The 15,516-nt window shown below is 38.1% G+C and overlaps 2 protein-coding genes across 11 annotated transcripts in view; one reads left to right on the forward strand and one right to left on the reverse strand.

Moving 5' to 3' along the window:
* Positions 1 to 10,988, reverse strand: part of SLC35A5 (solute carrier family 35 member A5) — a 55,745-nt gene extending 44,757 nt beyond the window's left edge. For 7 of the 10 annotated variants that reach the window (XR_013158538.1, XR_013158536.1, XR_013158539.1 and 4 more), the window contains exons 1-2: positions 10,740 to 10,986; positions 2,895 to 3,043 (exon numbers count right to left, since the gene is read on the reverse strand). Coding sequence is in view for 5 of the 10 variants with exons in the window: in XM_077118393.1 (XP_076974508.1) it covers positions 2,895 to 3,024 (130 nt within the window). In the remaining 5 variants the exon portion in view is untranslated. Of the gene's footprint in view, positions 1 to 2,894; positions 3,044 to 10,177; positions 10,295 to 10,739 lie in introns of all 10 variants that reach the window. The other 3 variants (XM_077118395.1, XM_077118391.1, XM_077118392.1) reach the window with 2 other exon arrangements.
* Positions 10,974 to 15,516, forward strand: part of ATG3 (autophagy related 3) — a 36,922-nt gene continuing 32,379 nt past the window's right edge. The window contains exons 1-2 of the mRNA XM_077118397.1: positions 10,974 to 11,557; positions 14,313 to 14,354. Coding sequence (XP_076974512.1) covers positions 11,486 to 11,557; positions 14,313 to 14,354 — 114 coding nt within the window. The 5' untranslated portion in view covers positions 10,974 to 11,485. The remainder of the gene's footprint in view (positions 11,558 to 14,312; positions 14,355 to 15,516) is intronic.

The raw sequence follows: 15,516 nt of genomic DNA on the forward strand, positions 1-15,516 counted from the left end.
TGGGAAGGCACATGGTGACCTCTACTGGCCCTTTTCTCCTGGGTTGGTTTCAAACAGCTCTCTCAATTCTGGTCTCTGGAAATAAAAGTATGGGGCATATATTTCTGTATCTCCAAACATCTGTGCCTCGGTTTTATCTCTCTGCTCTCTATGTCGGCTCTCTCTGTGTTTTTTATCTTTTACTCTTTTTGTAGAGGGCTCCAGTAAGCTGATTAAGACCCAGTTTGAATGGGCAAGGTCACATCTCCACGGAAACAACTTAATCAAAGGTCCCACCCACAACTGGGTAGGTCATCTTTATGGAAACTACCTAATTAATTAAAAGGTTCTGCCCAATAATAGGTCTGCTCCCACAAGATTGGATTAAAAGAACATGGCTTATCTGGGGTACATAACAGTTTCAAATCAGCACAATAGTTAAAACATTTCTTCTTCCCTTTTCTGAATTCAAATCATACCGTTATCCTATAATACTGATGCTGATCTCATGATACACACAGCGCTAGGTGCACATATTATAACACTCAAACCCTTGTCACTGCTCCTTTACTCATTCTTGTTTGTCACTGGTTCTTTCTTGTATACCTCTTAGTGGCTAATTCTAACAGGTGTCACATCATGTATGAACTCCCTCCCTCACCACCTGCCTGCATTATCATACCTTATCTATATCACATCCATCCTTATTGGTTTCCCTTCAGTCTCAGAAAAACAGGATATGGCCTAACTATTTAAGGATAATTCCTTTACCCACTCCCTTCTCCTCTGGGACTTAAGTATCTCCTGTATTTCTATTAAATGTTTTAGTAGAACATTTCTATTAAATGTTTTCCACCCTGTGGCAGCCTATGAACATGCTCATAACTTTTCCAAAGGAAAAAAACACATATAAGATCCTGATCCCTCTAGCTACCACACTTTCTCCAACCCATCCTAAAATAGCAGTCAACATTAATCATCTCTACTTTGTCCACTTTCCATTCAGTTTTGCCCCCTACCAATCTGGCTTCTTATCCTATCACTACCCTCAAATTTCTTGCTCATGGAAATTACCAAACATTTTCTAAATACTTATTCCAAAGGACAAGTTTAATTGTTATCTTATATCTCGATGTTGCAGTTCTCTCTCAGCTTTCAAATTTCTTACTTCTTTTGTATTCATATATGTGCATTTAGTTCTCTCCTTCCAAATGAATCCTGTTTAATGTTGATATTCCTTAGAGTTCTGTCCTTGGTTCTTATTTTCTTATACATTTCCTCTGTATAAGCATCTACTCCTAGGGTTTTATATGTCACCTTAATGTTAGTGACCCCAAATCTATACTCTGAAACATTTAATTTAGAGTCTACTAGACATATTCATCTGAATAACTATTCCTCATTCATGCATTTAATTGTTATTTCCTTCACATGCATGATATGCCAGACACTGCAGATATTGCAGTGAATAAGGACATAGCTCCTGGCCTCAAAGAAGTTATATAGCTAAAACTATGTTATCTCTGAACTCCTTCCTACCTGTTTTTCCTTCTAGTATTCCCCATCTCTGGTGAGAACATCATCTATTCACCCAACACTAAAATCAGAAAGCTTTGAGCTATCTAATATTTCATCTCTTTTAGCCCCACATGCAATACATTCTCCAATTCCTGTCTTTTCTATGTTGTAAATATTCCATTCTTCATAGCAGTCTTTCTTATATTACCCTTCTGTTTATAATCCTTCAAATATTCTTTATCACCCAGAATCTAGAGCCTAGAGGATAAAGTCCAAGCTCTTTAGCATGGAATATTAAGTACTTAATCATCTAATTATTATTACCCTCTCCAGCCAGATACTCCTTCTCACTTTCCTCCAAGAACATAAAATTTTTTGCTCAGAAATTCTGAACTACATGTTTTCAAAAATGTTTCTGATTTGTGCTTCTGATCCTTTTTACAAGCTTGTTCCTTCTATTTTGAATACCTCTGTCCACCTTATATTCTTGAATTAACTGTCACTTCATCGCAGAAGCATTCCCTGAAGCCTTTACATTTCACATCATCCTCTCCCAGAGTAAATCACCTACTTTTCTAGCCTATTTCTGTTATCTTCTGCATATTTCTATTATTGCATTTATTATATTGTATTCAAGATGCACTTACTTGCATATCTCTGTAATAAACTGTGAGTTCCTGAGAGCAAGGTCCACATCTTAATGTATTTTAAACCTTACCAAATACTAAGTATTTGTTCTAATACTTAGAACAGTGCCTAGCAGAGAAATGTTAACTGAAATATAGACTTATATATATACATCTGACTCCCCAGGCATACTGTGAAGGGTCAGGATATCATAATTTTATATGTCCTCAACAGCTAGTGAAAAATATTCAGTACAGTTTTGTGGGAATAAACTAAATTTCCTTAAATATAAATTCTTACATTTTGAAAAATTAACAAAATATTTTCTGAGAACATGTTTATCAAAATTAATAATCTCTAATTCCCAGTGATTCAGTGAATGAGATAGCGACTTTTTCTCTAACAAATATCAAGTGTCCAAACAAGTATATCCTGCCTACTTAAAAAAAAGGTGTAATTATACATAATTGCTATAGGCTAACAAACACCTGTTTACTGAAGCAATATTCAGATGTAATGATTTGATCTGTACTGAAGGGTTATGATTTTGTACTTGACTACTCCAAATTTCACCCCAGAATAAAAAAACTTTCTTATTAAGGAATGAAAGCGTTTAAAGAATTTGATTTATAAATGCCTTATCATTCACATAAAGCAAGGTACTTGATAGGGTATAATTATCCTCATTTTATACACAAGAAAATCAAAGAGAGACGTGATTAGTTGGAAGTGTTTATACACTTTCATACACATTACAAGTCTTAATTTACCTTCATTGGCTGAATATTTCACCAGTAGTATGCGACTTGAGCTTAAAGCAATAAATATGGTTCCTAGCAGTAATGTATACATTGTTGACAGGAAGCAGAACATAGGATGACCACAGCACTTCCTTTCCATTCTGCTGGCTTTTAATAGCCTTTAAAGAGAAATACACATTCATGAGCACATTAAAAAATAAATTAAATACACACACACACACACACACACACACACACACTAAACAAGTAGATTTTAGGTAAACCCTGCTACTAGAACTGAAGATTAAGCATAATGTAAATGCCACTAATTTATGAACAATAGAAGAGAGATATTTAGGTGTCTGGTTATAACTATATGAGAACCAAGAAAATAAAGGAACATAGGCAAAGCTATGGGGAGAGGAGATGAGAAAAAGGCCACCATCAGATAGGAGGGAGGAGTCTAGAGACAGAAAAAGCAGGGCAATGTTAGAATGTTGACAAAGGCAGCTGAGTGAGCAACTGACACTGTCCGAGTACAAAAAAGAAAAGAAGGCAAACTGACCTACATTCTACAATTTATTTTTCTTGTCCAGTTGCTCTGGCTAGAACTTTCAATATAATGTTGAATAATAGTGGTGATAATGGGCATCCTTGTCTTGTTCCTAATCATAGAAGGTAAGCCTTCAATCTTTCTCTACTGTATATGATGTTATCAGTGGTTTTTTCATATTTGCCTTTTATTGTGTTGAGGAAGTTTCCTTCTATTCCTAATTGTCTAAGTGTTTTTATCAAGAAGGGGTGCTGAATTTTGTCAAATTTATTTTCTCCATCAATTGAGATGATCATGTGGTTTTTATTTTTCATCTATTAACATTTTTTTTATGTTGAACTACCTCTTCATAACTGGGAGAAATCCCTTTTGATCATGGTATATAATTATTTTAATGTGGTATTGGATTTGGATTGTTAGTAGTTTGTTAAGGATTTTGATATCTATATTCATAAGGAATATTGGTACATAATTTCATTTTCCTGTAGTATCTATATCTAGATTTGGTATTTGGGTGATTTTGGCCTTATAGAATGATTTAAAAAGTGCTGCAACTAGCGCTGCCAGAATGTGATAAACAAGAATTGGAATAGCTTTTATAAAGGGGACTTTAATAAGTCACACGCTTACAGTTCTAAGGAAGTGAAAGTGTCCAGATTAAGGCACCAATAAGAGGTTACTTTCACTCAAGAAAGGCCAATGAAGATGAAGTTCAGGGTTTCTCTTTCAACTGGAAAGGCACATGGCAAACATGGTGACATCTGCTAGCTTTCTCTCCAGGCTTCTTCTTTCATGCAGCTTTCCTGGGGGCATTTTACTTCATCTTCAAAGGTCTTTGGCTGCCTGAGCTCTTGTGGTTCTTGTGTCTCTGCTCATTCTCTAAAACATTTTTTCCAAAATGCTTTCTCTTTTAAAGGATTCCAGTAAGTAAGCAAGACCCACCTGGAATAGGTGAGGTCACATTTCCCTCTAATCCGAGGTTAATACCCACAATTGGGTGAGTCACACCTCTGTGGAGACAATCTAATCGAGTTTCCAACCAATAGTGCTGAATAGGGATTCAAAGACAGGCTGCTCCCATATGACTGAATTAGGTTTAAACCATGGCTTTTCTAGGATACATAATTCTAAGTCAGCACAACAAGCATGGTCTGTTCTAAGACAAAATTTTCCTCTGGCTCTAGACCTGTAAAACTCAGAACAAGCTGCCAATATACAAAGGAAAGACAGTCATAGGATACATGGATACATGTTCACATTTCCATACGGAGAAATTGGAAAGAACACAGGGGTCACTGGACCCAAGAAGTTCTGGAAACCTGTAGGGTAAACACCATTAAATTTCAAAGTCTGAGAGTCAATTATCCTCAGGGCTTCAGAAAGCTGAAGTCCCACTCTTTCCAAGGGCCTAGGCAGTAACCTTGTTCTCTCTCCAGATGCTGGGGTGTGTTGCAACACTGGGGCTCATTTGGGGGAACCACCTTTCTCTTGGCTCCATTTTCTCTATACACTGGGGCAGCACTTGGGAACTCTGCCATCACTGGGGACCACGCTCAACCCCTCCAGAACAATGGGTTAACAGCCAGGCTCCTCACAGTCCCCATTTTATGTGCTTCACCCTCTCCAAGGCCTGAGTTGGCACAATTCTTTCTGAGCAATGAAGCAGAAAGCCTACCTTCTGTTTCTGGGGCAAACTCACCCACACCACATGAATAGGCTGGTCCATTCTCCTAGGCCAAGGTTTCCTGGCTTCAGACCTTAGTCTCCATAGTTCTGTTTCGGAAGACATTTTTCCTTCATTTTGTCCCTTTTCTGATTCTTTCAGTCCGGACTGGCAGTGGTGCCATTTATACAGATAACACAACACTCTCGTTTTTCTATGCAATATGCTGGGATCATGCCCACCAGACAAAAGGACTTTCCACAAATCCTTTTTGGATAACTCAATCTCCAAACCTGGCTGTTTCTGAAATGGGTGACTGTTTCTATCTTAATACCTCACATGGAACCCTGTTCAGTTCTCACTTTCTGGGAGCCCAGAATGTTCCAAATCATCAATTTCTGGTTCTTTGTACCCAAGAGTTCAATCCTCAGTTCATCTTTTTCTTGTCACATTTTACTATAGGTTGCAAGGAGAAGCCAGGCTGCCTTTCCCACACTTAGTTCGGAAATTTACTCAGCTAAGTATCCTGAGTTATTATCTTTAAATCCAAACTTCTATCCAAAAGAATTACTCAATTTGGCCAAATTTTTTGACATTTTAAAACAAGGGTTGCCTTCCTTCCAGCCCACAATGACACATTCCTCATTTGTCTAAAGCCTTGTCAGAGGTATCTGTAGAGTCCACAATTCTACCACCAGTCTCATCAAAGCATTCTACGCCTTCTCTATCAAGTTCCTCACAACTCTTTCAGAATCTTCCCCTTATCCATTCAAAAAGTCATTCCAACATGTTTGGTATTTGCAAACCATAGCAGCACCCGTCTCCTCTGGTACCAAAATCTGTGTTAATTTTCAAGCTGCTGGAATGTGATATACCAAAACTAGAATGACTTTTATAATGGAGAATTTAATAAGTTACAAGTTTACAGTTCCAAGCCTATAAAAATGTCCAATCCAAGACATCCAAGGGGAAAAAACTTAATTCGAGGAAGGTCAATGGATCACAAACACCTCTGTCAGTTGGGTAGTCATATGGTTGGCATCTACTAGTCCTTTGCTCCTGGGTTATGTACTTTCAACCTCTGTTCCACTGGGGGTTCCTCACTTTGCTTCTCTGGGGATGGCCTTCATCTCTTGGCTTCCCTTGGCTCTCTCCAGGTTCTGGCTTGCTTAACATCTCATGATGGCATCTGCTGGGCTCCAAGCATCTCCAAATATCCGTGGTTCTGTTCTCCATGTGTCTGCATCTGTGTCAGCTCTGCTCTGAAGTTTCTGACTCTCTCCAAAATGTTTCCTCTTTTAAAGAACTCCAGTAAACTAATCAAGACCCTCCCAGAATGGGTGGAGTCACATCTCCATCTAATCAAAATTTAACACCCACACCCACAACTGGGTGTATCATATCTCCATGTAGATAATCTAATTGAAAGTTTCCCATCTACAGTTGAATCAGGATTAAAAGAAAGGGCTGCTCCCAAAAGACTGGATCAGGATTAAAACATGGCTTTTCTAGAGTACATAATACTTTAAAACCCGCACACTGCTCTTCAACTTTCTGGAGGTGTTTCTGCAGGACTGGTGTCACTGTTTCTTGAGATTTCTGATAAAATTAACCAGTGAAACCATATGGTCCTGGGCTCTTCATTGTTTGGAAGTGTTTTATTTCTGATTAAATCTCTTTTCTTGTTATTTGCCTGCTGAGGTCTTTCATTTCTTCTGGAATCAGTATAAGTAGTTTACGTACCTCTAGAATTTATCCATTCCTAGGTTATCTGTTTTGTTGCTGTACAATTTTCATAGTATTCTCTTACAATCCTTTTGTATTTTTGTGGGGTCAGCAGTAATGCCTCCTCTTTTATTTCTAATTTTAGTTATTTGTGTCCTCTCTCTTTTGTCCATGTCCATCTAGTTCAGATTTGTCAATCTTACTGGTCATTCAGAAGAACCTATTTTGAATTTCATTGATTCTTTGATTTCATTGATTTTTTTATTATCTATTAAATTGATTTCCACTCTAGTTTTTATTATTTCTTTTCTTCTGCTTGCTTTGGGTTTAGGTTTTGCTCTTTTTTTTTTTTAACTAGTTCCTCCAATTAGGTTAGATCTCTGATTTGAGATCTGTTTCTTTTACAATGTAAGCATTGAGAGCTATAAATTTCCCTCTCAGCACTGCCTTTGCTGCATCCCATAAGTTCTGGAATATTGTGTTTTCATTTTCATTCACTTTATTTCCTAACTTTCCTTTGACTCATTGGCATGCATTGTTTATTTTCAAAATATTTGTGAATTTTCCAGTTGTCCCTCTGTGAATGAATTCTAGCTTCAATTTGTTGTGGTCAAAGAAGATACATTATATGATTTCAGTATTTTTTAAAATTTGTTAAGACTTTCTTTAGTTTATCCTGGAGAATGACCCACGTACACTAGAGAATATGAATTCTGTTGCCGCTGAATGAAGTGTTCTCACTACATCTGTTAAATCTAGAGGGGTTACACTATTGTTCATCTTCTATTTCCTTACTGATCTTCTGTCTAGATGTCCTTTCCATTTATGAAAATATTTTATTAAAGCCTTCTACTATTAATGTAGAACTGCCTTTTTCTCCCTTCAAATTTGTCAGTATTTACTTCATATATTTTGAGGGTTTTTTTGGTTATTATTTGAATGGAATAAATATTTTTCCTACCTTTCACTTTCAAGACACTTGTGTCTTTGAATTTAAAGTGAATCTCTGATAAACAACATATAGTTGAGTTATGCTTTTTTAACCATTCTGCCAATCTCTGCTGCTTGACTAGAGAGTTTAATCCACTTACATATAATCACTGATAATGCAGGACTTCCTTCTGCCATTTTGCTCTTCGGTCCTTGTATATCTTATGACATTTTTGCCTCTCAATTCCTTCTTTAACACCTATTTTCATATTTATTTGATTTTTTTGCAGGGTAGCATTTTTTAGTCCCTCTTCCTTTCTTTCTGTATATAATTGGCATGAGGATTAAATTTAACTCTGTAAATTTATAACAATAACATTTGATTTGATACTGAACTTCCATTAGCATTTTCTATAAGACAGTCTAGTTGTGCTGAGCTCTCTCAGCTTTAGTTTACCTGGGAAAGACTTAAATTCTCTCTCATGTTTGAAAGACAATCTTATTGTATATAAAATGCATAGCTGGCAATTGTTTTCTTTCAGTATTTAAAATATTTAGTCTCACTGCCTTAACTCCATAGTTTCTCATGAAAATCAGTATTTAATCTTAATGAGACTTCTTTATACATAACATACTATTTTTCTCTTGCAGCTTTCAGACTCTCTCCTTGTACTTAGTATTGGACAGTTTGACTACTATGTATCCTGTTTGGGATTTGCTGGACATCTTAAATGTGTATCTTCATTTTGTTCATTAAATTTGGGAAGGTTTTTGCCACTATTTCTTTGACTGTTTCTTCTGCCCCTTTTCCCTTTCTTTATTTTCTGGGACTTCCATAATACATACATATATAGGTATGCATGATGGTATCCCATAGGTCTTTTAGACTTTCTTTGCTTTTATTCATTTTTTTTTTTTTCTGCTTGGCCTATATCATTTCAATTTAACTGTCTTCAAATTCACTGCTTCTTTCTCCTGTCAGTTTCAATCTGCTATTGAAACCATCTAGGGAATTTTTTTTAATTAATGGTCTTTAACTCCAATATTCCTGTTTGGTGCCCTTTTAAGTATTTTCTCTTTATTGAGATTCTTATATAGTTCACTCGTTTTTCTGATATTCTTTACTTCTGTCTTTCCATTTTCTTTTATCTCCTTGGGCATATTAAGGATCATTTTTGTCCTGGTCTGATCTGCATCAGATTTTAGCCTTCCTCTCAAGATCAGCCTTAGGTTAAAGTGAAATACAGGAATTCTCTCCATGTTTTCTGAGCCCATGTCTTGTCCTGGGCTTGTGCTTGCTTGTGGTCTTAGGAGTTATCCCCCTTTCAGATATTTGAATACACACACTACTCTCTATGAGATAAACTTTCCCACCCTCTTGGGTACTCTAGTGTATGTTTTAAAGCGGCCATCCTTTTCCCAAAGTCTTTTTGATTGAATTGTTTCTTACACAGATACGGCTGCCTGCAAACTGCTTCTGCTTACAGGGCAAGTTCTGGTAGAATGAACCATAGAAGAGTCTCCTGGACCAATACATCAGGACCACATCTGATACAGTGGCACCAACAAATAGGCACTGCAGTATGCACATAGGGCTTATTTTGCTCTCTCCTGAACAGGGATGGGTACCCACAATAAGAACACAGGCTGGCTGCCCACTGGGGAGGAGGCTGGGAGGGAGCCAGCAAGGGTACTATGAGTAACTCCTGCTGTTTTTTAAAAGCTGTGTTTTCTTGATTTGTCATTCACACAATTACTCCAACCCTTTGTGTTCCAGAGTCTTTGCAGGTTTTGCTAGTTCTTCAAAGATTTTGTAGGGTTAATACACTCTGAGCACATTACATCACTATCTTGGTTGACCAGAATTATTCTTTTCTGTAGACATTTTTGGTTATGACAAGTGGGTAGAGCCAGAGATGGTTCTAAATATTCTGTAATATGCACAGGCGCCCACAAAGACAAAGAATTATCTGACTAAAACGTCAAAGTGCCAAGACTGAGGAACCTAACTACAGAAGCATTTGATAAAGGACAGGTTAAGTAAAACTCACATTAATAATCTCATAGAACATCAGTGTATTCAGGTAGTGATCAGCTCTGTGATCTAGAGTTTCTGAGGAGGTCCATTTTGTTCTCTGTTACAGGCAGAGCCATCTAAGTAGGACTTTAAGGTTTGGGCACCAGGGAACAGCTTGGAGTAGAATGACCTTAACTTGGGTATAACATTGTCGAAAACTTTCTTACATATTACTCTTGGTAATACCACATATACATCTTGGGGAACTCCTAACAATTGCCGCTAAAATCTGAGTTCAAGACATTTCAGAGTGGGATGGGGTACTATTTCCAAGGTAATATTACCTATTTTAATATGGAAAATAGTTTCAAATTAGCTCATTATATTTGTAGTCAGTACTATTCACGTATGTATAAACTGATTACCCAAAGATCTTCCAATTGCCCACTGTTTCATCAATTCTTTAATGGTCATTGGCCACTTTCCTCCAGGAGAAAAGAGACTTTCAGATTTGCATTTTTCTCCTCAGAAGCAGTTCTTCTCTAGAAGGAAAAAGAGTTTGCTGGGAAAGCTTTTGTTTCAAGAACGGTCACAAATAAAATAGCTAAAACCCTGCTGTCAATTTTCTTTGAACCACTGTTAGATATAGATCTTGGAAATCAACGAGTCTAATATTCTGTATTGATGTTGACGACAATAAATCCCTAGCTGGTTAATAACTTGCCCAAAGTACCCAACGGATAGGTAGGGATGTAGCACTGAGCTGTGGGAAAAGGTGAGAGGTGAGTCTGAAATGCCAATACAGTATTGACGGCCCAAATGAGTGTAAAGACAAACGCACCCAACGAAAGCCTCTCCTACACAAATACGCAAATTTCCCACCCCAAGCCAGAAAACCCTTCCTGTTACACATGCGCAGTAGGAAATCTAACCTGGCGCCCCTCCCCTCACAAGCACGCCCAGCCCTCTGCCGCGGGGCGCGGTTACCTCGGTCCCTTAGAAGAGCTTCTAGTGGAAAAGCGCACATCCTAGAGCTGGGAAAATAACTGTGTAGTTCCGCAGTAGTAACAGTGTATTCTATAGGCCCCATAGGCGGAGACACTACGCGCGGGAAAAATAGGCCAAAAAGTCTCTGCCCCTAAGCCTCCTCCTATTCCGGAACAGAAACCTGACTGGCAAGCGGACGTGGAGCCCATTGCGCAGGCGCGTTCAGTGTTACGCTTCCGGAAGGAGGGGAGAAGCTGCCTGATCCCGCCCCAGCGTGGCCTTTCTCGCGTCATGTGTGGGGGAGAGTCCTGTGTCACGTGAGGCCCAGGTGGTGGCTGAGCTACGGCGAAACAGTGAGAGAAGGGGAAGCCGGAAGGGCGCGAGTGAAGTAAAGGGGAAGAAGACAGTTCCCGAGAGTGCAAGGGGTGCGCGTGCGCCCTCTTCTTCCTCTAGCTCTTATTTGGGTGGCCCCTGACTCTCCCTGTGGCCTGGTGACAGCTGGGCCCGGTCCGCGCGCGCTCCCGTGGGCGCGAGGAGCGCGTGCTGTGCCCTGGCGCGCGGCCCCGGTCGCCCCTCCCCCCCGTCCCGTCCGTCCCGTCGCTTCTTGTCGTCTTGGGTGCCAGCGGCCGGGTGCCGATGCGACGCGGCGGCGACGGGGACATTTTCTGACTTCCCAGCCCCTTTCCCTGTTGTCTCGGCTGCCCTTCCCACTCCGTCGCGGGGCCGGCCTCTGCTCCGGCCCCAGGATGCAGAATGTGATTAACACTGTGAAGGGAAAGGCACTGGAAGTGGCTGAGTACCTGACCCCGGTCCTCAAGGTAAGCTGGGCCGGGCTTGCCTGGGACTGACAGGCACACGCTCAAATGTGCAAAGACCGAGGACCGGGCGTCCGAGGAGTCACCGTTTTCTCCGGTGGCCAAAGGTGTAGAAAGATGGAAGGGGTGGGACACTGGAAGAGATGCAGTCACCATCCATAGTCTGTTTTCTAAGGCTTTTTGGCTCCTGGGGTATACTTGAAGCAACTCTGTCCGTGTTCCTGTCTTCCACCCTACGGAACTTAGCGCGTCTGAGTACATCAGTTTGGAAGGTGGTCCGCCAGCTAAATAGATTTAAGAACATCAAATCATAATATCGGAAGCGTTTAAATTTTCTAAACAAGGATTTTACCTATCTTTTTAAAAAATGAAATCAGCCTTCGGTTCTAAAATGACATGCCACTTTTCCAATTTATTATGGTTAGAAGTACGAAATAAGTAAGTTGTGACTGAGGTCCCAACTTGTTAAATTTTAGAGGAGCAAGGTGAAATGATATTTTCTCAATAGTACCATTTAACCTGGCTAACAAGGAATACCTCCTAGATATGTAAATTTTTTTTTGGTAATAATACAGTATTTTTAAAGTAAAAATTGTGACATTTGCAATTACAGAAATGATTATTTTCTTGTTATTTTCAAAGGTCAATTTCTAGAAATGCGTTCATGTTTTTTGTAAAAGAAAAACTCTTTTAGACTAAGTTTCTGTTGTAACTTCCTTTCTCCTTTCTGAAAAGCAAGTAAGGATAGTAAATAAATGGAAAAATCTTTTAGTTTCTTTTTAAATTTTTCATTTAAAACTTCATAATGTAATATTCTTGGCATTAATTACCTCTTTTTATTCAAGAAGTTATGCTGCTATTGTAAGAATGGAACAGTTTTACTTTGCTCCCTTTCTTTGACAGAGAAATGTTAGGTCTGTATTCTTTATGCTTATTTCTAAGACTGATTTTTAAATGATGTACTGGGCCATGTAAAAAAAAATCAGGAAATTTTATGAATGCAAATTCCAACTCTTGCTCTGCTTTGTAATGATTGTGAAACCGTCCATTCAAATTATTTGATCAACTATTTAAATTTGAAAATAATTTTGACCCTTGAATTATATACTTCTTTTGCATATTATTTTACCTTTTCAGAATAGCATGTCTACCTAGGCGTATAGCATTTAAAATAATACACAATAGTTACAACTTAGTTTGGGGGAGAAAGAAGCAAGAGAAAAAGACCTTTCAAACTAAGGAGATAGAAGACTGAACTGAAAAGAAAGTGTTAGCATGTCAGTCTACATGGTCTATACTTTTCATAATAAAGGATGATTAATGACCTTATTACCCCTTCCTGTGAGCACTGTTAGTTTACAGAGAGAACCCTTGTACTACTAGAGATGGGAAGGCATTGAAAAAACTAAAATCCCCAATAAAGAAATGTGGTCTTCTCCCAGCAAGTACAATTTTTTAAAAAATCATGTTTTGTTTGGAAGACTTACATGAAGTAAAAGTCCAAGTCTTCAAAATGATCCTCAAGGTTCTGGGTGATTGGTAGAGCCCCCAGTCTCACGTGCAACCTTGTACCTCGCTTAGTCTTGCTTAAGCTTTCCTGACTTCCTCTTATTATTCTATCATGTGTACACTTACCTCAGTGCTTTTGCATTTTCTGTTCCCTCCACCTGAAATGCCCTTCCCTAGCTGGCCTTTAGGCTTGTTTCCTTAAATTCTCTGCCCCGAAAGTCACCTTATCTGTAAAGCCTTTCTTCCCTTACCATCCTGCTTTAAGTGGCAATCTTACCACCGCCTCCTTCCTTTCTACTTTATTTTTCTTCCTGGCATTCACTATCATTTGGCATACTTTATATTTATGTGTTTATTGCTTTTCTCCCCCCATTAGAGTTGAAAGTCCTTAGGAGGAGGGTGAGGTTAATTTTGCTGTATTTTATTCACTTCTATGTTCCCATAGCCTTGAATAGTGCCTGGGACAGTGAATAATGTTCTTAAATGATTTATATTTTTCATTTTTATAGACTCTACCACAACATCTCAGGTATAACTTGAAACTTAGAAATATTAGAAATATTTAGTAAAATTGTATCCTTGCTTTAGAGGAGAAACTCTTTTTTTTTTTTTTTTTTAAAGGAAAGACAGAGAGAAGGAAGGAAGGATAGAAGGAAGGAAGAAAGGGAAACATTTTTAAACATTTTCTTGTTTTATTGTATTCTGTTTCTCCGTTTTTGTTACATGGGCTGGGGCCGGGAATCGAACCGAGGTCCTCCGGCATAGCAGGCAAGCACTTTGCCCGCTGAGCCACCGCGGCCCACCCCTAGAGGAGAAACTCTTGTATCAATATCTTAGTGGAGATAATAGGAATGTATTAAATGATTTCTAGATGCATTAAATTGAAGTAAAATTAAATATTGACTGAATTGTAAGATTCTAAATATTGTTAATATGTTTTGACTGCGCTGTAAAATAAAGATACTTGGTAATTTTACAGAATTATAGTAAGCCTTCATGTTTGTATAAACTTTTTAATGTTTTTCATGATAGCTTTGCTGACCAAATTGTATTGAAATTATTTTCATGTCAGTTTCATCCATTAGATTTGCATATTCCTGGAGGTCAGATATCAATCAGTTCTTTTTTGGTATCTATTCCATTACCCAGAAGGGTGCCAGGCAAATAGTCTCCCCACTTACAATTTTAATTGGATGAATTGAATAAAAAGTGAAAGGTAGTGTAACAGTATTCTTTTTTCTCTCTTTAGGAATCAAAGTTTAAGGAAACTGGTGTTATCACCCCAGAAGAGGTGAGTGTTGAAGACATTTTGAAGTTATCATCTTTAGAGAAACAATAATAGTAAACTGGGTGGCTTTTTCTGCCATAAAGAAACATATTGAATGTTTCTTGAATGTTTCTTTGCTTTGAGTAAAGTTAGATTTTTTTTTTTACTGTATCTAAGGATTTTATCAAATGTACTACTTTCAGTGGAAGAGTAGGAGCTGTTACTTCCTTTCCTATTTACCACTTCTCACATTTCTCTGTAGTTCCTCTTTATTTAGAACTGAGGGTAGGAGGTGGGATGGAAAAGATTCCAATGGTCAGTTGTCCTTCACTCACATTTGTGTCCAATCACATTGCCTAGTGGGCTCTGTATTGTTGCTGTCTAGGCTCTCTCTGTACCAAATAAGTGTTTCCAGAACGTTCTGTCTGGCAGCTTTGTGCACTGCTTGGATATTGTTTTCTCTCATTCACCAAATATGTATGATAAAATGGTTCTTTTTCATTTAGTAGTTTCATTTTGTTCTCCATAGAGAAATACATACTAGGCTAAAAAAATCTTTTTGACTCCACTTTTATGAACAAATATGGTTGATTAGACTTATTTTTGTTCTTGATGAATAATTTATTTAAGCTTGACTTTTTTTTTTTTTGCTCAAATTCTAGTATCTTTATTTTTCCTGCAACCTGGATAGAGTTAACTCTCAAATTTACTCAACATTGATATAACTACACAAAATTTAAGTCCTGTATACAGCATGTGGTCTTTATTACAGAACTTGGCCTTCTTATAAAGGAGCTTGTAAATATAACAAGTTACCCTTTGCTTTTCTGCCCTGACCAAGGTTGCAACCGTCAAACTCTTCCCCTTGGTTTTCCACCTAAGTACTTAAATTAAGTGATGATCCCCTTTGCAGTAGATGGGAGAAAAAAAAAAGGGAAAAAGAAAACAAATTGCATTCCTGTCCTAAAAAATTCTGTTAACCCTGAACTATCAACTTCTTATCAAATTTCAGCAACTGGAACATCAGAAATAACTTAGTCTTTTGCCTGAGCAATTTAAGGCTAACCTTTCAAAAGAAGACACAGGTTTCAGTTGCGGTAAACTTAGTTTTAATGGGTCTCCAAGTTCTGTGACAGATTTTTGGTCAAGTTGTTTCAATTTAAAAAGTACCTATTTTAGGGTCGTC

Source organism: Tamandua tetradactyla, chromosome 10, assembly GCF_023851605.1.
Source record: "Tamandua tetradactyla isolate mTamTet1 chromosome 10, mTamTet1.pri, whole genome shotgun sequence".
In the NCBI taxonomy this organism is placed as follows: Eukaryota; Metazoa; Chordata; class Mammalia; order Pilosa; family Myrmecophagidae; genus Tamandua; species Tamandua tetradactyla.